General features: G+C 52.6%; 1 protein-coding gene across 1 annotated transcript in view; it reads right to left on the bottom strand.

The window, feature by feature from the left end:
- Positions 1-1676: 1676 nt before the first annotated feature.
- CDH22 (cadherin 22) overlaps positions 1677-23574 on the bottom strand; it is a gene marked incomplete at both ends in the record, with an annotated part of 68569 nt that continues 46671 nt past the window's right edge. The window contains 5 exons of the mRNA XM_081149067.1: positions 1677-2230; positions 5026-5277; positions 11446-11563; positions 11682-11803; positions 23048-23184. Coding sequence (XP_081005193.1) covers positions 1677-2230; positions 5026-5277; positions 11446-11563; positions 11682-11803; positions 23048-23184 — 1183 coding nt within the window. The remainder of the gene's footprint in view (positions 2231-5025; positions 5278-11445; positions 11564-11681; positions 11804-23047; positions 23185-23574) is intronic.

Raw genomic sequence — 23574 nt, 5'->3', positions numbered from 1 at the left:
TGCCCCCTGCCTCCTCACCCTGCCCAGTTGGACCTTGAGTTACTGGAAGGCAGGAATGACTTATGATCTGTGTAACTTGGGTGAGTTACTACTTTCTGAGCCTCAGTTTCCTCCCCTGTGAACTGGGGCTGAAATTTTTAACTTAGATGAAATAATACAGGTAAGGCACTCAGGACATAATGACCATCTCTTGATCTGTCACAGGGCACCCTGGCAAATGTGGAGGGAATGAATGAATGCTTCCTGGGAGGGTAAAAAAATAAGGCTAATGAGTACTTACTGATCACATTCAATGTGTTAAGAAGGCACTGAGATTAGAGCTTAACTTTCGTCACCTCCTTTAAGCCTTTTAACAATCCCTTAAGGGAGGGACTGTCATCCGCCCCATTTTATAGATGAGGAAACCGAGGCTTCGGCAGTGGAGAACATTGATGAAGGATGTCCAGCTAACAGGAGCTGGAATTCACAGCAGGTCAAGGTGGAATGAATGAATCACTCGGGAGTGGGGTGAGAAGACAAATAACCTGTATCTTATAATCAAATGGTTTTAGAGCTGGAGGCTTAAAGGTGACTTAGCCCCTGAGGTTCTTAACTTAGGGGCCCATGAATGGGGAGACTTATGGGTTCCAGGACCAGACAGGTAAGGTCCCCATCGCATTCAGTGGCTTCTGATCCCTTCATCTTCCATCAACCCTCCCACCTCATTCAGGTCCTGGAGCCACCCAGCTTGTCCTCTCTTGGCACCCCTGGCAGGTGTCCTGTCCCAGTGTTGCCTAAGACTCTGGAAGGCTCCCCAGTCTCTGGGAACATCCCTACTCCCCAGTCAGGGGTGTTATAGGCCATTGAGACCATTTCCTCCTCCCTTGGAGATGTTGGGAAGGGGGGGGGCAACTGGGGCAAGGGAGTGGGCTCAGACCTGTAAGACATGCTGGGCTTCTAATAATGACAAAGATAGTAATAGTATCAAAGGCTAACATTTATTGAACACCTACTATGTGCCAGGCACTGCCCTAACCCCTTGACTTTTGAACCCTTTTTATCCCCACAGCTCTTCCAGGTAGGTTCTGTTATTAGCCTCATTTGACAGTTGAGGAAACTGAGGTCCAGAGAAGTGAGGTCACTTGACCAAGGGGCTCCACTATTCACCGACTGGGTGTCTTTGGACAGGTCACTGCCACTTCTCTGGGTGGCCTTCTCCATCTAGTTACCTGCAGGGTCCCACCTCATGGCTTCTGGAACGGCTAAGATTGTCTATAGTATCCCAGCACACAGTAGGCGCTTAGTAAATGACCAGCCCTTCTTTCCTCTTAACTCCGATGGGGGAAACCTGTGGAGGGCACATCGGCAACATCCTCCCCCCAGGATTCCCCCCCAAACCAGGAGTGAGTAATCCGCCCCTTCTCCACGCATCTCCCTTTCTAACCTCAGGTCCACGCAGTGCCTGGTCTCGATGCAGTTTTAATGACATTGGTCATCATTCCCGCACCTCTGGGCCGAAAGCTGCACACCCCCTTTACCCCCTTAGGGGGCTTCGGGGAGTCCACCCCCAACAAGCCCCCCCTCCAGTCTGGCCGCCCTGGGAGGGTGGGAGGGCTGGGGAAGAAGGTGAGCGGGGGAAATGCTTTGTCCTGGGGCCGGCGGTCCGGGTGGGGCAGGCAGCCCGCCCCCGGGGGGGGCTAGGAGGCCGGGGCCTGGTCGTCCGCGCGGTGGCCGGCGTAGAGCGCGGCCAGGGGCCGGAAGCGCGGGCCCCAGGCGCTGAGAAAGGCGAAGTCCTGCTCGGAGCCCGACGAGCCGCTGTGCAGCGAGCTCAGCGAGCCGGCCGGCGAGTCCGCGCCCTCGAAGGCGTAGGTCTGGAAGGCGTCGTAGGGCGGCACCGACAGGTCCCCGTCCGCCAGCGCCACCTTGCGGCTGATGAAGTCCCTGAACACCGAGAAGTCCGGCTCGGGGCTGGGCGGCCCCTGCTGCGGGAGCAGGTGGCGCTCCGAGGGCAGGCGGGACAGCGGGGGGCTGCTGCCCCCGCCCCGGCCTCCGCCGCTGCCCCCGTCGCCGCCCTTGAGCTCGCCAAAGTCATAGAGGCTCCGCAGCGCCGACATGTCGTAGGCCTCGGTGTCCTGCTCGCCGCCACCCTCGTCGTTGTATTTGATGACGTTGTCCCGCATGTCCTCGTCTTCGTCGGAACTCAGGTGGCTCTTGTGGTGGCGCCTGAGGGTGAGGATCAGCAGCACGAGCACTGTGTGGGAGACGGAGCGGGGCGAGTGAAGGCCGCCCGGGGCACCCCCCAGCCCCCCTGCCGTGGAGCCCCCGGCCTCAGCCGGCTGCCTGGGAAGGAGCAGCTATAGCCGTCCTGGGAGGCGTGCAAACTGGGACCAGACCGCCACCGTCAGTGGGGCAGAGAGGGCGGCGTTAAGAGGTCTCATGGCTGTTGAGGGCTGAATCCAACCTCAACTCTATGAAGAGATACAGCGCTTAGAGGTGCTGGGGGTTTTAAAGGGAGCAGCTGAGGGCTGGAGGAGTGAAAAATGTCCTTGACCCTGACCTCTCTTTCACCCCCACTCTCTTCTGCTCACTCCAGAAGTCCTGAGCACCCTCTTAGTCCTTGGAGTCTCAGGTCAAGACGTCTCCTGCAGGAGCCCTTCCCGAAGAGCTCCAGGCCAGGCTTAGGGCCATCACCTCCAAGCTCCCTTGGGGAGGGGTTCCTCCCTCTATCACACTGGTTCTCAAACCTCGGGCCCTGGACCAGCAGCAATCAAGCATCTTCTGGGAACTTGTTAGAAATGTGAATTCTCAGGTCCCACCCTAGATCTACAGGTTTGAGAGCGACTGCTCCATTATAGCACAGGCCCTGCTGGGTTAACATGTTGGTTTCCCCCTCCCAAAAATACACACTCCACTACCCTCCAGGACCTGGGGGAATGGTCCTCTAGCTTGGTGCCTGGCATGCAGTGAGCATGTGAAGCATGCTTGTAGAATGAATGACTGAATGGAGAGCTGGATAGAAACCTGGGTGAGCGACAGGATGAGTGAATGAATGAATCATCCCTTCTTGGCTTTCTTCACTTGACTTCCAGTGCTCCCTGCACTCTGCCTCCTCCCATGTCTCTGATCACTCTGTTATCTAAGCAGGCTTCTCCCCTCCTCTCCGACTTCTTAACATCAGATGTCCCAGGACTCAGTCCTTGGACTTTCATCCATAATCCTTCTATTGCACAATCCCATCTCCTTCAGTCTCATGGCTTTAAGCTCCATTTAGAGGCTGACAACTCCCGTACTGCAAACTCCAGCCTGGACTTTTCCCTTGAAATCTGGATTGTATGTCCAATTTCCTATTTAACAAGTCCTCTGGGTTGACCAAGAGAATCTCAAATTTAACTTGCCCAAATGTGAGCTAATAATCTTTGCCCCTTCCTCACCCTCAGTCTCCTCCATCTCAGTGATGGAAACCCCAACTTGCCAGTTACTCAGGGCTTTTAGCCTCTTCCGTTCGCTGATGAGTCCCAGTGCCTAGAACAGTTCAGCATAGAGGGGGAACTCACTGGATAGATAAATAAGGAACTGAGGAATGAAGCAGAGAATTAAATGGATAGGTGGGTGGATGGATGGGCAGACATGCTGGGTACTATGCCAGGGCCTGGATTCTTCTTGCTGCTCCAAACAACTCCAGCAGGGCCAGTGACCAGAGCCAGATGTTAGGGCCATGGAGCAGGGTGCTGGCTCATGGCCTAACAAGGTGGCTCATGACAGGGAAGGAGGTGGGGGCAAGGATAGGTCCGGAGGGAGGGAAGGTGTCAGGAGAGAAGTGGGGAAGATGGATGGATGGCTTTTGGAGCTGGAGGCTGGGAGCTGCAGAGGGGGATGCCCGTGAGAGCAGATGGTGGGGAGCGCAGGCGGCAGGCGACAGATGTGCCAGGCCCGATCAGCGATTCCGCCCGTCACCTTTAGAGCACTGATGTGCACTTTCTTCGTTTGTGGGCAATTAGGCAGAAATTTGTTTGCACTGCCTCGGAAAATGAAACCGCTGTAAAGTGCACCCTCTGGAAAAAGGGTTTCTGAGCCATGGGCTGAGGAGGGGAGAGAAGGGGGGCCAGGGCCTCCCAGCTAGGAGGAGCCTGCCCAGGGCCTCTGCAGGGACCTGGTGAGGTACAGCTTGGCCATACGCAGGTATTCAGGGGGATGGGCAGTGGCCATATCAGTGGTAGGCAATGTGGGGTGGCAGGCAGTTGACATTTCCCAGGGAACTGAGCAAAGCTGATGTCTGCAACATGGGCTCCCTTGAGTTCCTCTGGCTCTCGCTGTTCCGTGAAGTCTAATAGTCAGGGCTGAGATGAGGAGAGGCAACATTATGACCACTTGAGTCAGTTTAGCTCCTGGAACTTGACCTCTTCACTGGGAACATGGTGGGGGTTCAGTTGGCTGCTGGTGGAACTGACACCAGAGTAAATTTTGACCCCAAATTCTTAAGATTTTGCCCCAGCTGCCCCAAGGTTTTGTCCCCCATTTAGATTCATAGCAGGTGGGGTAAGGGAACACAGGGTGAAAAGACATGATTTCAGGTCAGAGGACTAACTGTGCACCCTTATGCAAGCCACTTAACCTCTCCGAGCCTCAGTTTCCTCATCTGAAAAATGGGGATGATACACCTGGCTGAGTGGTTGTGAGGTTCACAAGGGCCCTTTACTAAAAGTCCTACACAGAGAATAAAATAGGACCATAGACAAGAGAGAATTTAAAAATATGCTTAGTTTCTAAAAATTAGGGAGAGTTTGGGCCGTGTAGGGGGTGGGGCAACGTGACTTAGTCTCAGGTGGGGGTTGACACCGTCTGGAGTTGGTGGTGGGGCTGCTCTGTATTGAGAAGACTTCTCATGGGAGCTAACATGAGGAGTCTTCAGTACAGAGCAGCCCTTGGAGATCATTCAGGCCAACCCTCCTTAGATGGAGAGGGAAACCGAGGCCCCATGGGAACTCCTAGGGAAGGAAATCCAGGGCCCCAGGATGGGGGCCAACTGGTGGCTCTTGGTGGACTCACCGACTAGAATGAGGACACAGACCAAGAGGGCAATGAGGGCGCCGGGGCTGAGGGAGGCGGCCATGACAAAGGCGGTGGTGTTGCAGGACTGGATGGCACCGGAGCTGTCGCAGCCACAGATGCGGATGGTGAGTGTGCCTGTGCTGCTGAGCGTGGGCGGCCCGCTGTCCACCACCAGGATGGGCAGGAAGAACACGTCCTGCTCCTGCCGGTTGAAGCCCAGGTGCTGCGTGTGCACTGCGGCTGTGTTGTCTGCGCCAGAAAAGGGGAGGGGCATGTGACTTGGGGTCCAGGGTCAGCTTTCCCTGTCCGAGCCAGCTCCTGATTCCCTCTCAGGATTTGCCTCCCTATGCCCCAGGCTACAGCCTCCCAGCTAGCCTAGGGGTCTATTCTCCGATCTCCCCAAATTCTGTTACCAGTGTCCCCAAATTCTGCCCCCAGCTGCCAGAAGATCCTGTTCCCATCCCAGCCATATATCCCACAGTTCTGTCCTTAGCTGTCCCAAGATTCTATTCCCAGTGTCTCAAGGTTCTTTTTCTTATTCAAGCTATTCCAAGGTTCTATCCCCAACTGGGCCAAGGTCCTGTCCCTGGCTATGTATTTTTTTTTTCTTTTTTCTGCCATTTGTCTCAACAGCCTGTCTTTGTTCCAGATTCCACCCTAGCTGCCCAATGCATTTTGACCCTGGGGACCTGTGGCTCTTGGATTGTGGCTTGCTGGGCCCTGACAAGTCTTGGGTCATCAGAAAAGACTGGGGACACTGGCTGGTGCCTTCCTTTGGCTGAAGAAGCTTTCTGTCAGGAGTCTAAGAGAGTGAGCCTGGAGGCATGGCCCTCAAGGCCTAATGAGGGGACCCTATCATTCCAAAGCTTCCTCACGCACCTCTTTCCTTTTTTTTTTTTTTTAACACATGTGGCCAGAGAGGATGGTGAACTAACACACATCTCATTGGCCTGCTGCAGGAATGCCAGGCAGGACTTGGCGGGGGGGGAGGGGGGAACCTGGTCTTGGAACAAGGGCTTATGTGGCGTCTGGTGCCCACTTCCCCTGGCCTTTTGCTTCCTCTACACCTCTCTTGTATAGGTCAGGCCATCCCTGAGACTCATCATTTTTTTGTTAATCTTCACCAGAGGATATTTTTTGTTGTTGAATTTTTAGAGACAATGGATGGGAGGGGGAGAGGCAGAAAGAGAAACATTGATGTGAGAGAGACACATCAATTGGTTGCCTCCTGCATGCACCCTGACTGGGAGGGGGATCAAGCTTGCAACTGAGGTACGTGCCCTTGACAGGAATTGAACCCATGACCCTTCAGTCCACGGGCCAACGCTCTGACCACTTAGCCAAACTGGCTAGGGTGAGCCTCGATCATTTTGATGGCTGCTAACGTGGCAGTACAGAAGTACTCAGAGTCCAGCTGGCCACTGTCCGCACCCTTCACAGCCAGCTCCACAAGAGGGGGCCCTGCCTTCCTGAGGCCTTCCCCCTGCCCTGGAAGTCTTGCAGCTGGTCACGCCGACCTCTGACTTTGGCAGCCTGGGTCCCTTTCCCAGCCCTTGTGGCCCCAGTTAACCCAGCCTCTTCTCCGTAGCCCCATTTCAGGGCCCTGTTTCTGGCCTCCTCTGTAATGGGCACAATGCAGGAAAAAGCCTTTGGAGGGCCATGCGGGACCTTGCGCACATCTAGAAGTGGATTAGAGGTTCTGGTTTGAAGCTCACGTGACAGGCACACGAGGCTTTGTGATATTATTCTATCCACTTTTACACCCATTTGAAAATTTCCACAACAATGTTAAAAATAATGCCAAGTCGACAATTTACTAGCTTGGGAAACTTAGCTTCTCTGGACATCAGTTTCCTAATCTGTAACTGAGGAAAATAGAATCACGTAGGTGTGAGGATTAAATGGGAAAATTCATGCAGAACCCTTAGAATAGTTCCCAGCACACAGAGAGTCCCAGCAAATGCTGGTTGTTCTTTCTCTCGCGCCCCACCCGGTGCTCCCGGGGCCGCCCCATGTGCCCCCCTCTGCCCAGGCTGCTCTGTCCTTTGCTCACCAAGCTCCCTCTCCACCCCCTTGCCTGGGCAGATTCCTCATCCGTCATGCTCCAGCTAAATGTCACCTCCTCTTTGTGGCCTCCTTTCTCCGCTTCCGTGGGGAGGAAGGATTTATGACTCCCCTCTCCCTGCTCTGACTACGCAGGTGCCATGCACGCTTCTGTTATAGCACTTGTCACATTGCGTTACATTAGCGTCGGCCCGTCTCTTTCCTGGCACTGAGCCAGACTTGAAGAGCGACACTTGAATGAACCACAACTTTTGGGGTAACGTTTGTGGCCCTTGGTTAGTTTCCTCGAGCTCCGGTCTGAACTCTAGCTCTCCCGTCAAAGACTGAGTGAACCGTCGCTGTGAAAACACCTGCCTTCCCCTGGGGAAGAAATGAGGCTCGAGAGCAAGATGGTGAAAAGAGGGATTGGTGTGAAACTCTGCATGTGCTGAATGCTTTCTATGCGTGAGGACTGTGTGGCTACTTTAAACACATAGTAATGCTAATCTTTACACCCAAGAGGAATGACATTATCCCCATTTATATATGTGGAAGTTGGTGACTTATCTGAATTTATCCAGTGAATTGTTGGCATAGCTACCTTTTCCATCCACCCCAAATCACCCATTCATTTGTCCATCCATCCACCCATCCATCCATCCATCCATCCATCCATCCATCCATCCATCCATCATCCATTCATCCACCCCTTCTTCATCCATCATCCATCCACCCATCATCCATCCATCCATCCATCCATCCATCCATCCATCCATCCATCCATCCATCCAATAAACCTTTATTGAGTAACTACTATGTGCTAGGCACCATGCTAGTCACTGGGGGAAAACAATGTGCTAAACCAATAGTGCCGGATCTGAGTTTATATTCTAATATGAGAGACAAATATTAATCAAATAGACCTACAATTTAGTCTGCAATTACAAACCATGTTGAGAACTAATGAGGAAAAGTATAGTAAGAGCACCTACCAGAAGACCTGACCCAGTCTGGAAGGTCAGAGAGATCTTGGAAGAAGTGATATTATTGCTGAGCCCTGAATGATCAAGGAGTGGGAATAGCTCATGCAAAGGCCCTGAGGTAGGAAGAAACATAATACACTCAAAGAACCAGTTTTTTGTGGCTGGAGTGAAGAGGGAGATGGCTAAAGTGAGTCAAGATGAGGCTGGAGGGGGAGGCAGGGGCCCATCATGGGAAGTATTAGAGGCCATGGTAAGGAATTTGGGTTGTTTTCTTAAAATTAATGGGAGGCCATGGATTTGTGGGGTTTTTTGCTTTTGTTTTTAATTTTTAATTTGTTTGTTTTTAATCCTCACCTGAGGATATTTTTTTCCATTGTTTTTCAGATAGAGTAGAAGGTGGGGGATGGAGAGAGAGATAGAGAAACATCGATGTGAGAGAGACACACATTGATTGGTTGCCTCCTGCACTCACCCTGACCTGGGCTGGGGATCAAGACTGCAACCGAGGTACGTGCCCTTGGCTGGATCGAACCCAGGACCTTTTAGTCTGCAGGCAGAAGCTCTAATCACTGAGCCAAACCAGCTAGGGTGGATTTGTGGATTTTAAGCAAAGAAGTGACCTCATGACATATCATTTGTTCATTCAACAGCAGATACTAATTGAGCACCCTCTACGTGTCAGGACTATTCTAACCCCTGAGGATACAGTAATAAGTAAGACAGACTCGGTCCCTGCCCTTGGTGAGCCTATATTCTAGAAGAGGAAGTTTCTAATGTAAAACACAAGAGTGGGTGTAGAAGACCAGTTAGAAGCTATTGTGTTTTAGGTGTGAAATAACAGCAGTAGTGGAGGCACAGAGAATTAGACAGATTTAAAAAATGAGTGGCTGGCTCTGGCTCAGCCTCAAATTTCCAAGCAAGAACAGAAGAGAGGAGAACAATGTTTTTTCCCAGGGTTGCTGTCTTTGGCCATGGAGCCATATGTTTTGAGAGCTTTGGGCCCTGCCACTCTTTCACCCCATAAAAGGGACCCCCTGAGCACCAACCCTGAACCCCTGAACTGCCCTCCTGGGCAGTAGCTGGTTTCAGCTGGGGAAGCCATTGGCAGCCCAGACCCCTACCCCAAACTTCTAGGTGGAATCTGCGCCCAGCACCGCATCTATCCATCTGGCCTGACATATATCAGTGTCAGTCCCTGGCTGCAAAAGCAATATTTATAAATCATGTTTTCAAACTGGCTACAAATTTGTACAGAGAAACAGATGGGTTGGGGTAGCCGTTTGTCACCCTAGATATTTATACGATGAGGAGGGGGCCTGGCACACCACAGAAAGGGGCTGGGGGACAGGAGGAGGAGACCTTTCCTTGCTCCTAGGGCTTCTACCAGGTGGTCCCACCAGATGGAAGCTCTGGAGGTCTCCAGTTGAAGAGAGGCGTTTGGAGCAGAACCCTAGGCCCCTTGGGTTGGAAAGACTCATGAATTTAGAAAGGTCAAGCCAGGGCTATTTGTGTCTCCTGAGGCCAGCTCAGGATACCACTGGAATAATGAGGAGGCAGGGTTATTCTGGTTGTTAAAATACTGAAATACTTTCAAAAAGGTTTAAAAAGCTATGTCTCTGAGCCCCCCAAATCCTTTCCCGAGGCCTCAGCCTTTCCCCCAGGCACTCCCTAACTTTGACACAATCAAGCCACTAAGGGGTTAAAACCTGGCACAGCAGGGGCTCCAGAGTCCTGCTCCAGGTGATTTAAGACCAGTGTCCTTTCTGAAGTGTACCAGTGTAAAATATTTTTAACATGACTCCTGGAAATACAGATGGATCTGGCTTCAGATGCCACTGAGTTCTCTCCCTTTGGAGGGAAGGGGTATGAAGGTCTTGGGGGTGATCCCAGACTTTTTCCAGGGTCAGAGGAACCAACATGGTGTGGCCCCTGGCACCTCTCTGTTGACATCTCCTCCTGGTCCTGTCCCTCTTTCACTTCAACCATGAGGGTCTCCTGTTCCTTGAGCATCCTAGGCCTGTTTCCACCTCAGGGACTTTGCACTTGCTTTTTTTGTCTACCTGGATCATTTTTTGTCCAGTTATCTGCATGGCTCACTCCCTCGTGTCCTTTAGATCCCTAGTCACTACTGATTCCTTCAGATAGCCTTCGAAGACAATCTTATTTAAATAGCTTCTACTCTTACCCTGCTTTCCCCCCCTCCCCTCCATTTAATACATTTTACTGAACACCTCCTATGTGCCAGGCACTGCCGTAGGCACCTAGGGGCCAGCACTGAATAAAACAAAGTCCAGCCTCTTGTGGCTATTGTTCCTCCCACCCCATAGCCACTTACCATCCCCAACTTATTCTTTGGTTCATTTTCCCCTCACTATATAAACTCCAGAGGGCAGGCATTTTATCTTGTTTGCCACTATATTTTCAGGGCCTAGGACAGTGCTTGGCATAAATGCTCAATACATAATTGTCGAATGAAGAAAATTGCATGTTCTAGGTACTAACAATACACCTCAGTAGCCCTCATCTCACTGGGGCGACCTAGCAACATGGGTGGTAGGCATGTTCAGCACCCATTTTACTGATGATGAAAACTGAGGCTTACAGATGTGCCAGCCTTGCCAGAGTTGCATAGGGAGCTACCAACTGAGCCTGGACAGGAACCTAGGTCCCTTACTCCCAGTCCACTGACTGCCTCCTTCCCCCCCATCTATTCCTCAAAGGTTCTTGGGGAATTTCTTGGGGCAAGTCTCATAATGGGATCAGTTCAGGTGGGGCAGGCAGTTTCCTTTCAAGGCGCTGAGCTAAGGCAGGAAGTACACTGGGTCTGAGGCAGGCATGGGTTTGAATCCCAGCCTCCCCTCTGACTCCCTGTAGGGCCCTGGGCGGTCCTTTATCCTCTTAGAGTCTCAGTTTCAGCACCTGCAAGACGGAGGGAGGGGTAAGGAAACCACCTTCCCGGTGGCCATGAGGATGCAAAGAACCACGTGAGTGAAATAAAGTGTTTTTTAAGCTGAAGGGTGGGGTGTGGGGGGGTACATATGGCTCATTTCAACCTTCCTTAGACCAGGGGCTCTTTCCGCCCTGGCCTCTGGCCCGCCCACTCCTCATGGATCGCCTCTCTGTAGCTTTCCATCTACCCTTCCCTACAGCTGAGACCCCCCTCTCCACTGGACCACACAGCCCCCTGCCCCCCCCCCCGGGCTTGTTCTGCAGGGTTTGGCCAGCAGTCTGGGTAACAACAGCTCCAGGTTGGCCTGGACTTTCTGTGTGATCCAAGATCACTGGCCCTCTGGGTGTCTTAGTCTCTCCATCAATAAAGTGGAAAGGGGACAGTTAAGCTAGGCTCCTCCCTCCATGCACCCTAGGATTTGGGGGTTCAGAAGTAACTCACCTTGAATGTCAAGCAGAGAGAAATGAGGGTTGCTGGGAGCTTCAGGCACCAGGCGGAAATAGAAGCGGTGCCCACCCTGGGGCTCGTCTCTGTCCACCACGCTGATGGTCTGGATGAGCTAAAGGGTGAGGAGGGGGCAGGGGGCTGATGTGAGGCCACACCCACTCTGGGCCTGGGTAGAGGAGCCCCTGGCCCGTCTTGGCAGCAGCCCACAGTCCCCAACCCCTGGGCGATACCTGGCCTGGCTTGGCGTCCTCACACACGGCTGCCTCATAGGGTGTGGCTAGTTCTGGGGGATTGTCATTCACATCCAGGATTCGGATCCTTAGGGATGCCCGGGAGAGCTGGGCATGATTGTCTGTAACAAGAGCACAGGCCGAGGGTGAGACCTAGACAGCGTCCCTCCTGCTGCTGGCTAGGATCAGGCAGGGGGGTCACACTGAGAGACTTATGAGTTGATCAAGCTGCTACTAGGACCAGGACTGAGGTCATCTAGCATAAGTGGGTTATCATCACCATCACTGTTATCACCACCATTGCCATCACCATGACCACCATTAGATTATCACCATAGCCATCATCATGACTGTCACTGTCACCATCACCACCACTGCCATTAGCATCGGCACCACTGGCATCATCACCATAACCTTACCGCAGTAATCACCAATCATCCATCTCCATCACCACCATTGCCACTGTCAATGTCACCATTACTATTACTACTGCCACCATTAAGTCATTACCACGACCACCATTAGTATCACCGCCACTTCCACCAACAACTATCAGTACCACCGTCACCTCCTCATCACTATTATGCTCGTCAGTGCCATCACCACACCTCTGTTACCATCACTATTAGGTCATCCCCATCTCTACTGCCACCATTAGAATTATCGCCACCACCACCTTCATCATCTCTGCCATCATCACAAACACCAAGGCCGTCACTCCCACCACCCTCACTCATGCCACCATCCCCAGCCCCATCATTACGCCCACCATCACCCATATCACCACCACATCACCGCCTGCACTCCACCTCCCACACTATCATCACTGTCGCCAGCTCCATCCCATCCCCGCAGAGCGCGTAGCATGCACCTGGAGCATTCGTGCCCATTATTTCGGTATCCACATTGCAGAAGAGAAACTAAAACAGGGAAAAGTTTAAAGACTTGATCAGTTGGCAACTGAACTTTCAAATCTCTCCTCTTTCAAGACCCAACCCTGAGAGGGGACGACAAGTCTCCCAGAGGCGGGTCTTGGCCTGGGTCCTCAGCAAAACCATGAAGTCCCCACTCCTCCAACTGCGATGTCTTTGAGGTCAAGGCCTCGGTCGTATTACTCCCTGGGTCTTCAGTATTGTGGGAGATGACACACAGTAGGTTCTAATACATTTGTTGAACAAATGAATGACTCCTGGAAGGATTCAGATGGAAAGGGGTTTGAATTCCAGGCAGGGTTCTGTCCTTGACCCAGTGTTTGATCCTGGGTAAGGCCTTTCCCTCTCTGATATCAGTTTCCACACCCAGAAAATGAACAGAGCATAGTGATTAAGATCTAGAACTCTGGAACCAAGTGGCTCTGATCCCAACTTCGTCACTTAGTAGCTGTGTGATACATGCCAAGTCACTCATCTTCTCTGTGCCTCAATTTTCTCACCAGCAAAATGAGGTTAGTAATAATGGGCTGGTTAAGAGGACAGACTGAGTCAATATCTGCAAAGCCCTTAAAACTGTGTATACAACACACAGCAAGTGCTACAGAAGGATTTGTTGAATAAATAAACACCCTGGAAAGGGGCTGTTCAGCAGTGATATCAGGTGACTAGGATGCTGGGACACCTCATCCCAGCCTGTTCTCTCTCAGTGACGCCCAGAATGTTGGCCCTTTCTCGCTGCTCCCCAGACCTCTGAGTGCTCACTGGTGCCCAGTCCTCGGCTCTCTTAGTCATGAGTTCATTACTCTCCATGGACATCCTCTGGGCGAGGAAACTACCCCCTCCCAGTCTGGTCTCTGGCCTGGCAGGGCAGGGAGATATTCTGGGGGAACCTGGTAGCTTCCAGGCAGCCAGGAGGCCTGTGAGGTTTGGGGGTAGTGGGACTGGTCACCTGACTCTTCCTTTGAACTCAGGACCCGTTGGATGCCGACTGCAGCTGCTTGAGTGTTGATAGAGAGAAAGGGAGACAGGGAGGCAGGTACAGCCACCTCCTGGGACATCTGGGAAAGGAGGGGCTAAATCTTTAATTAACTCAGACCCCAACCCCTCTCTGGAGCTCCCCTTAGCCTGGGGCACCTTATCTTCTCAGCTCACCCAGATCTGCCGCTTTAGAGATTAGAAGGGGCTTTTCCAGGGGCGAGAGATGGGAGTCGTGACTGGGAATGCCGAGAGCCGTTATTTTTAAGTGCTGGAGAACTTAAACAGACAGACGGTGGGCGCTTGCTGGAGTCGGGAGGGTGAGGCCTGCTGCCAGGAACAGGCACTTCTCTCCCCACTGAGGCAAAGAGAGGGTAGGGGGCAGCCAGGGCCTGAATGCCCTTCCTGGGCACCCTCCTCTGCAGTGAGGGTGGTGCAGGGACAAGAGAGAGAAACAGAGTCCTGTGGGCCACAGAAAGGAGACCTCAGGACAAGTTCCCTGGGTCCACGGCTGGAGAGACCCCCATATGGCACCATTTCTTTGGGTTCTGGGCATCTCTTACCTCTTCTTTTAAAGAAAATTCCAGCTTTATTGAGATATAATTGTCATATAACAGGGTGTAAGTTTAAGGTGCGCAATGTGATGACTGGATAGATGTATAGACTGTGAAGTGTTGGCACAGTAAGGTTAGCACATGTTCATCCCACATAATTACCACTTTGTTGTTGTTTTGCCTTTTCTTTTCTAAATGCCACTAGTCATGTCCTGGGAAAGCCCTGAACCCTCTGGCATGAGTGAGAGTCTCAGATCTAAGAGTTGGGGCAGCTGAGTAAGCCCAGAGGAGGTGAGCCTCTACATTGCCAAAGTCGCCACCTGCAAGCTTATCCCAGGGACCCCTGAACTGGGGGCTGGCCTGGATCCCCCAGAGCTTGTGGGCCAGCTCGAAGTCAGGATCCAGTGCCCTTGACATCGCGGCAGTCTCCATCCTGGCTGCATGTTAGTCACCTGGGAAGCCTTTAAAACACACAAGCGCCTAGTTGGCGTGGCTCAGTGGTTGAACATTGACCTATGATCCAGGAGATTGAGGTTCGATTCTCAGGGCACATGCCTGGGTTTTGGGCTTGATCCCTGATAGGGGGCGTGCAGGAGGCAGCTGATCAATGACTCTCTCATCATTGATGTTTCTCTCTCTCTCTCTCTCTCCCTTCCTCTCTCTGAAATCAATAAAGAAATATTTAAACAACAACAACAATGAAACACACACAGGTGCTCAAGGCTTGGCCATTGATGGTTTTTAAGCAGATCCAAGAATCTAATGCGTAGCAAGGGTTGCCAATCGCTGCCCTGGGTGATTGGCAGGTGGGGGAGTCCAGCCTGATGTTTTACCTCTGACTTCCTCCAAAATGGTCCTGATCAAGGTTAGCATCATTTGTAAGAATTGATAATAAAAATTCATACTTTTACCACCTTAAATGTTTCTGGTATAAAACATTAATTAATCTTCACCGCTGTGCAGGACTTTCCAATTTACAACAAACTTTCTTAACTATGACCTCATTTCATCCCCGAAACAGCCTGTTAAGGAGGTTTTATTAAACCCATTTTGTAGATGAGACAACAGGCCCAGAGAGGGGCAGGACTTTTCCCAAAGCCACAGGCAACTCAGCGGCAGAGCTGGGCTGGGTTCTAAGTCTCCTGACTCCAAGTTCAGTGCTTGGTCTAGATACAATGTCAGTGGGCCCTCTAGCTGCCTGGATATTTGTCCATCCAGTGACAACTACTGCCTTGACCCAGGTTCACACCAATCTCTCCCAATGCCAGCAGCAGTGCCCTCTCCAGGGGCCAGATCCCCCATGGGTCCCTCCCTCCGCCCCCTGGCATCTCAGTTCAGCTGACTGACATGCAAATTAGTTTAATTATTTCTTCTTCTAAAATAAATTATATTTTGCAGTAGCTGCAATATGTTGTGTCAGGCAAAATTACATTCAATATTTTTAAACTAATTGATGCAGCCTTGAGGAAGGCTGATTGACAGCCCAGAGCCGAGCAGGCCTGCAGCCTTAGCGATTCCTAAATTAAAATTAAACGTGCTTCGGCCTGGTGCTTCTTCCCTGTGCTGGCTCACCATTAATCTGGGAGGTGGCAGGTGATGCCCTGGGGGGCCGAGGGGCTGAGCAGTTCAGTGGGTGCTTCAGGAAGAGACCAGGCTTGGGGCAGAGAATGGTGGTGTGGTATGGGTGGGTCTCTTACACTTTGGGCCCCAGAGTCCCTTATGTATAACAGATGGAGGGTTGGACTGAGCAATTTGGAGTTGGGACTTCTGGTTTTTGCTGACAGTTATGGATTGAGCACCCTCTTTGTACCAAGGACACAAGAGTGAACAAGACTAACAAGGTCTCTCAGTCTAGTGGCAGGGACAGATATTACTCCAGAGTATGAAAACAATTGACGGATAAAAGTTCAGGAGCTGTGAGAGAAAGGAGGAGGGGGTCCTGCCCTGGTGGAGTACAGGGATGTTTTCTCTAGAGTAAGTGACTTTTAGGTTCAGATCCAAGTAGGAGGTAAAGGAAATAATGTGAAACCTATTGTTATAATTTTTAAAAAAATCTGCACCTGAGGATATTTTTTCCATTGTTTTACAAGGAGAGAGAGAAACATCGACGTGAGAGAGACACATCAATTGGTTGCCTCCTGCATGTGCCCCGACTAGGGCCGGGGATCAAGCCTGTAACAGAGGTACTTCCCCTTGGCTGGAGTTGAACCCGAGACCCTTCAGTCCTTGGGCCGAAGTTCTAACCACTGAGCAAACTGGCTAGGGCGTGAAACCCAGTGTTAAACCAATCAAGTGAAAGAGATGGGAAGGAGAGTGCCCCAGGGAGTAGGAACAGCATGTTCAAAGGTCCTGTGGTGGAAGGAGGCTACAGATAACGGCTTTGGATCCCTTCCAAGGAAGACCCCAACCCCTGGCAGTTATTCACTAGTATCTGAACCAAACTGAGCTTAGAGAGCTGGGGGCCACTGGGGAGGGAAGAAAAGATGGGGCCTGGCCTGGCAACTCTGTTGGTGCCTTCCTAGGAATGTGCTCCCTCCTAGAAAACCCCCAGTAAACACATAGAGAGCACCTGCTGTGGTCCTAGGCCTGTACTGCCTCATTCCACCCCATCAACAATTGTGGCAGGTAGAGACTAGTATTATTGCTGTTTTACTGATGAGAAAACCAGCTCAGAGAGGAAAACAACTTGCCCAAGATCTCATAAGGAACAACCAGTGGAGCTGGGATTTGAACCTGGGTCTGGTTCCAAATGGGGAGTGTACCATCTTTAGCTGCCGGAGCCTACTTACCTTCCAGGTCCCAAACTAATGACCCTGCCTCCTCCTGGAAGTGTTCCTTGACTGCCTCAGTCTTGGGCAGTCAGAGTATAAGTCCAAGTCCTACATGCTCACAAGGCCCCATGGGATCTTCCCGTCACCACCTCCCTCCCTCAGGCCTGTCTCCCTTCAGCTCTGCTCCAAGTTTGCTCCTTTCCTCCTTCAGTTCTTTGCTCAGATGCCTTCTCAGAGAGACCTGCCCTGATGACCTTATTTAAATTTGCCCCTTGCCCTCCCACCAGATACACCCTTCCCTGCTTTATTTCTTTCCATAGCACATATCCAACACCCCCTACATTTTTACTTGCTCAACTTGCTCCCCCACCTCCCCCACTAGAAAGTCAGCAGACACTTTGTCTCTTTCATTTACTGCTGCATCCCCAGCACCCATGGGCTGCATGACCCCGTTCTTGCCTCTGTCTCTGGACCAAAGTTTTCTCATCAGTAAAACAAATGGACTTGGACTTGGAAGTTCTCCTCGGCTGTCAGAGAAAGAGAGAAGCCCAAAGAGAGAGAGAGAGGCGAGGCTGCAAGAGTGGGAGTGGGGAGGAGAGTGAGAAGTGGGAAGGGGGAGGGAGGGGGAGGGAGGGGCAGCTGGAAGGTACCTCCTTCCCGCTCACTTGCTGTGGTGGGGGCAGGAGCAGAGCTGGACTCTCTTCTCCACCATCTCCCAGCCCCTCCTCCTCCCAAAGGAATTAAATTGCATCGAAAAACACCAGGCTCTGATTAGAGCTGGCCAGCTGGGCAGGAAGATTTATCATCCCAATTACCAGCCGACCGAGACAAGCAGGCAGGACGGTGAGGGGGGCTGGGCGAGCAGGTGGGGATGCTCCAGGGGAGGGGGGTTTCAGGGCTGTCACGAGTGGACTCCTTGCACTCCCTGCCCTGTCCCTGCTCACCTCCAGTGGAAGTGGGAGGTCGGGTGCCCTTCTCTGTCTCTCGGAGACTTTGATGATCTGCCTTCCCAAGGAGATGGGAGGCTTTGACCTTGTTGGGGGGCAGCTTAGTCCTCCAAAGGGTAGGGGAGGACTCCTGGGTGAAGGGGGGGCTGGAATAGGGGCTGTGGGGAAAGGTTTCCTCCCTAGGGCTGAGTTGGTCCTGACATTCTGGGCGGCCCTATGGACACTCTATGGATAACACAAAGTCTTTGTTCCTGTTGGCATCTGTTAGGCAGCTGAGGTGGTAGAGGATCCCGAGGTTAAGTAGTCCAAGAGGAGCCCAGGTGTGACTTACACACCTCTGGCGATGCTGTGCCAAACCTCTGGCCCACACTCAGCCTCCCTGGCGCTTCCCCCACCTGCCCTCGCCCTGCCCTGCATGCCTAGCACATGTCTAAGCCGGGTCCTCCTGAAAGCCTCCCATCTGTTCTGCTCCAGGCCTGTCGCCTCCTGTCTACCCTCCTTTCCGAACCTGAGTGAATGCTGGGGACCGCACATCTGACTATGTCACTCTTCTGCTCAAAGACCTACACTGGTTCCCTGTCGTCTCCAGGAGCTGTCGGCTCTTCACAGGACATCCAGTGAGCTTCTGCATGCTCAGCTCGCCTTGCCTGCCCCAGCCACCTTCCAGCCCCAGCGCTTCTCAGAATGAGCACTGGACTGCCCAGGCCTCCAGGCCTTTGCACACATGGGCCTTTCTGTTGGGAGCACTCAACTGCCCCTTTCTGCTCAGAAAGGTTTCTTCAGCTTTGGAGACCCAGTTCAGATGTCACCCCCTCTGGGAGAGCCTTCCCAGTGCCCACTGTCCCCTTACTTCCACTCACTGTTGACATGTCTACCCCTGCCCACCTATGAGCTCCCAAGGTCAATGGCCCTGTTTACCACCAGATCTTAGTGCCCAGCCCTGGCCAGGTGGGTAATAGGGGACCTCAGAAAACAGTGGTTGAGGGTAGCCATGGCATGGGGGGGGTTGTCCTTAGAGGAAAAAGTACTCTCTGCCACTGAAACCCACTGGAACCCCTCACCCCATCCCTGGTTCTTCCTCCAGCCCCCTTAGGTCCCCCTCTGCTGTCCTCCTAAGGAGCACTGGACTGAAAGTCAGAAAGCCACCTTATCGGTGGATTTGGGCAAATTGCTTCCCTTCCTTGGGCTGTCTCCCCAGCTATGAAACGGGGTGGGGATGGGCAGGCTGGAGTCCATCATCTCCAACATTCCCTGTCCCCTCAGATTCTTTCTCTGGTTGTGAATAGCACCTACTGTGTGTCAGGAACTGTGCTAGGCACATTACGTGCGTGATTTCTAACGTATACAATAGGAAATGTTTTATGTAAAGCACTCAGCATGATAGAAGCATTCAGCGTGCCATCTGGCATATCATAAGCTTCAAATAAATAGAAACGGCTGTCATTAATAGTTATGACCCTTACCTTCGTCCAATACGGTACCATTTCATAGCTGAGAAAATGAAGGCCAAGCGAGGGAGTGACCTGCCCAAACTCACACAGCTGGGACCAAGCAGCGAGAGCCAGTTCCCTCCATCCTGCCACCCTCTGTCCTAACTGGGGGACAAGCCCATGTAGCCATCCATTCGTTAAATATTCAACATGCCTACTACATGCCTGGCCTGGTGTGAATGCTGCAGACACAGACGAGTCCCTGCCCCCGTGGAAGGTATTGTTTCCTGGGGAAGAGAGATGAACCAAATACTCCCAAGGATCCATATAGAAATCATAACAATGCTCTGTGGCATTACAGGAAAAATCAGGGTGCTGTGAGATGTGACTTGGCCTGGGGTGACTCAGATGGGGAAGCTTCTGGCTAACTTGGTGACAGCTTGGTTCTCCTGGGCATGGATCCCACCCCTCCAGACGGGCTGAGGAACTGCCCACCCTGGAGGAGGGAGCCGGATGCAGCCCCTCGAAACCCCAACCCCAGTGCTGTCCCCACCCCAGTCTCTTTGAAGGCTGTCCCTTTACAACTGCCCTTTCCACCGAAGGATTCAGACACAAATTGTACTTTAAATTCAATATCGGTCATTAATATTTCATGATTACAAAACGTTAAAGATAATGTCAGGGAAGGAGCGTCGGCATGGGCGGATTGGAGAGGGGAGACGGCATACTAAGTGGCTTGGGAGTCTAGAGGTAATCCAGTGTGACAGGCGGCGCGCTCAGAGGGGCTCGCGGAGCTCTGCGCTGTGTATATATATTTCCCCTCTGATTCTTGTCACCTTATGTTTGTTACACCTGGAGCAGGTGGGGCCATGGTGACCCCTTGAGCATCCCCTGCTTCTGTGGAAGTCAAATGGATGCTTCAGCCCGAGGCGCAGGAGGGCAGACCCGTGAGCATTGTACTTGGGGCGCAGGCAGGCTGCCAGGATGCAGGAGGTGTGGGGTGGAGCCCTGGCCCCACACGGACTTGCTCTGTGACCTTGGTGCCATCACTGTTCCCCCCGAACCTCTGTTTCCTCATCTGTAAAGTGGGGATAATAATTTTGTCCTGTCTCTTGGAGATGACGGGAACTTGGAGTGGGTGAACTGTTTGTGACACGCCTAGCTTCATGCCGGGCACCAAGGCATTATGGCTTGAGGGGCATCTGAGTGAGAGCTGGGCTCTGGAGTCAGACGGGCCGGGGCTGGAGATTTGGACAAATGACTTCACCTCTCTGAGTCTCAGTTTCCGCATCCTCACGTTGGGGATAACAGCAGAATTGACACCTCTTCGGTGGGAAGATTTGATGAGCACATGACTGTAAAGCGTCTGGCACAGAGTCGGTGCTTAAGTCAAGTGCACAGTCGAGATCAATAGGCACCACTAACTGAGCACTTATTAAGTACTAGACTAAGTTCCTTCCCTGCATAGTCCTGCTAATCCTCCCACCAGCACTGTGAAGTAGGAACATTCATTTCCCCGGGGCTTAATGTCCTGGTGAGGGTTGGGCAGAGGTTGTGGGATGCAGCTCAGAGGTGGGGGTGTCTAGCCCAGTGAGCAGTCTTACTCTTCCTCATGGCCATTGTTGGAGACCGGTGGGTAGGACAGGGGTAGGGCACAGAGAGCAGGGAGTACCAGGAAAAGGGTGCCCACACAGGAATACTATGGTGGGAACGGGGTAGACCTGGTCCAAGTCCCAGCTTTGCGACTGCACATCCTTGGGCAAGTCTAACTCTCTGAGCCTCGATTTTCCCAACAGTAAAACGGGTGCTGAATCTGTTACTGATTATGATTCAATAAAAGTATGTGCTAGGGAATGATTAGCCCCGAATACGTATTAGGTAAACACTGTAACATGTTTATGGGGGGCGAGTCCCCCCCATTGTTTTTCCTGTGGAATGGCAGTGCTGCAGACTTTGTATGCCACTCTAGCTGTTTCTGAAAGAGACCCACTGGGTAGAAGCACAACGCTTAACCCGGGAAGGGATGTGCTTGTGGTGGGACGTCAGGCTGCTGGAGGGGATGTATTTGCGGGTAGGGAGAGGAGGCATCTGCCCAGCAGCCAGGCCAGTTCCCCTGGCTGCTCAGGCAGCAGGTTCAGGGAGGCAAAGAGGGGGAGCTGTCTTCCCCCCAGTCCAGCTGCCACTTTCTCTCCAGCCACCTTTGTTATCTTCTTTTCATGTGGTGGCAGAGTGGATTCAAAGGCTTGGGAGCAGCAGGCACTGAGGTCTGAGCCAGCTTTGTATTTTCTTTTAAACTGAAGTTGAAAGAGACGAAGGGAACTTCAGCCTAGGGACTTCCTCGGCCCCAGCCCTGGGATGGGCTGGTGGGGCCTGCAAAGTGGGAAGGCACCAGCAGAAGGAGGAGAAGGAAGGCTGGCGGGGGGCTCACAGGGGCAGGGGGGCTTGGGGCCTCGGTGCTGCAGAGGGGAGTTTGAAAATCACCCGCCTGAGGCTCAGAGACCGAGTATTCCTGTCGTCATGATTGCTTCCTGGCGGCTCCGCTGGCTTCTGAGACCCTGGGAGCTGCCAGGGTGTGGGAGCTTGGAGAGCAGGTCCAGGCAGCCTTGCTGTGGTTATGGAGGAGGCCTGGAGCTGACTCTCCCCTCTCCCGATGCTCCATGAATCCCTGTGCTCTTAGCTCCTCGCCTCAATGGCCTTACTTATCCGGACCCCGTGTCTCAGCGCCCCCTCCTTTCTCTCCCAGTTCACACTCCTCCCCAGCTGTACCAAAGTGTGCCTGTGACACACATGCGCATACACACACGCGCGCACGTGTGCACACACACACTCTTCACTCTTCCAGAAACTCAGGCCAAGCACCTTGGAGTCCTCCTTGACTTTTCTCCATCTCTTGGTTCCATGTCATCCCATCAGCCGGCCCTGTTGGCTCTCTCTCTTCATCCTGTCTCTCAAAGCTGACCACTTCTCACCTCCTCCATAGCTATTGCCCCGGGGCCAGGCCATCATCTTGTCCTGTCCTCCCGGCACCACGCATTTGGCTTCTAGCCGAGACCCTGCTTTCCATTCTCAATGCAGCAGTCAGAGGTATCCTGTCAGACTTCGTCCCCCCTCTGCTCAACACCCCCCAGCAACTCCCACCTCATTTGAAGTAAAGGCCAAAGACCCTACAATAACTGACCGCTCTGCCCCTCACTACACACAGGCCTCCTTGCTGCTCCTCCAACAGGCAAGGCAATGCTGCCTCAGAGCCTTTGCACTGGCTGTTCCTTCTGCCTGGAACACTCTTCCCTCAGACGTGGGCATGACTCCCTCGGTTTGGGGTCTCTGTTGAAATGTCTCCTTCTCAGAGAGACCTTCTCCTAAGAGAAACAACACCCTCTTTCTCCCCACCCCCGTCCCTTGCTTTCTTCTTTCCCCTGACAGGATGTATGCCCTTTCTCTCTGTTTGTTGACCCGTTAGCTTTCCCCCATGAAGACAGGAGCTTTTCTTTCTTGTTCAGGGCTGTATCCCCAGCTTCTAAAATAGGGCTTGGTATGCAGTGGGTGCTCAATAAATGGTGAGGGAAGAAAACAGCCTCAAGACTGGCCCTGCTCTTTTGGCCTGGGATCCTTTCCAGATCTCTCTGTTCCTGCCTATTGGCTTTTGCCTTCCTCCCACCCTGCCGTCTTTGCCAGGGTCCTTCCTCTTTGCCCTGCCTCAGCCCCACCCCTCAGCCTTCACCCTTCTCTCCATATCCACCCCTCCCCTCCAGCTTACCTGCCTCCATGGCCAGCACTGTGATGTTGTGCCACCCGGCGGTCTCACGGTCCAGTCCCTTGCCTGTCACGATGGCTCCTGTGTCTGCATCGATATCAAAGATCTGGTCCAAATCTGAGTCTCGGTCAATGGCGTACCTGATGGAGGCAGGGTGGGGCTGATTGAAGGTGCCCTAGCATCAGATGGAACCCGTGCCCAGGTCCCCTCACCCCAGCCATCCTACCCCAAAGACGGACCACCTGCCTGGGAGACACAAGGAGCAGAGAAACCCTTTTCAACAGAGGAAGAGTGGAAAGGGACCTGGGTTTTTGTCTCAGCTGCACTGGGTACTTGCTGGGTGACCACTGGCAGCCCTCAGTCTTTCTGAGCCTCAGTCTCCTCAGTTGGGTAATTGGGCTAACAGTTGTTGCAAGGGCTGGAAGTAGGCAGAGCCACTGACAGAGTTAGCACTCCCTAGATATTCGATGCTTATCTTTCCATAAGCAGTGACCCTGGAATTGGGCCTGAGAAGGGGGTGGGGTTGTTTA

The sequence above is a fragment of the Miniopterus schreibersii genome, assembly GCF_964146895.1.
Source record: "Miniopterus schreibersii genome assembly, chromosome: 10".
In the NCBI taxonomy this organism is placed as follows: domain Eukaryota; kingdom Metazoa; phylum Chordata; class Mammalia; order Chiroptera; family Miniopteridae; genus Miniopterus; species Miniopterus schreibersii.
Note: the sequence above shows the minus strand (reverse complement) of the source record. Positions and strands in the feature narration are given on the sequence as shown.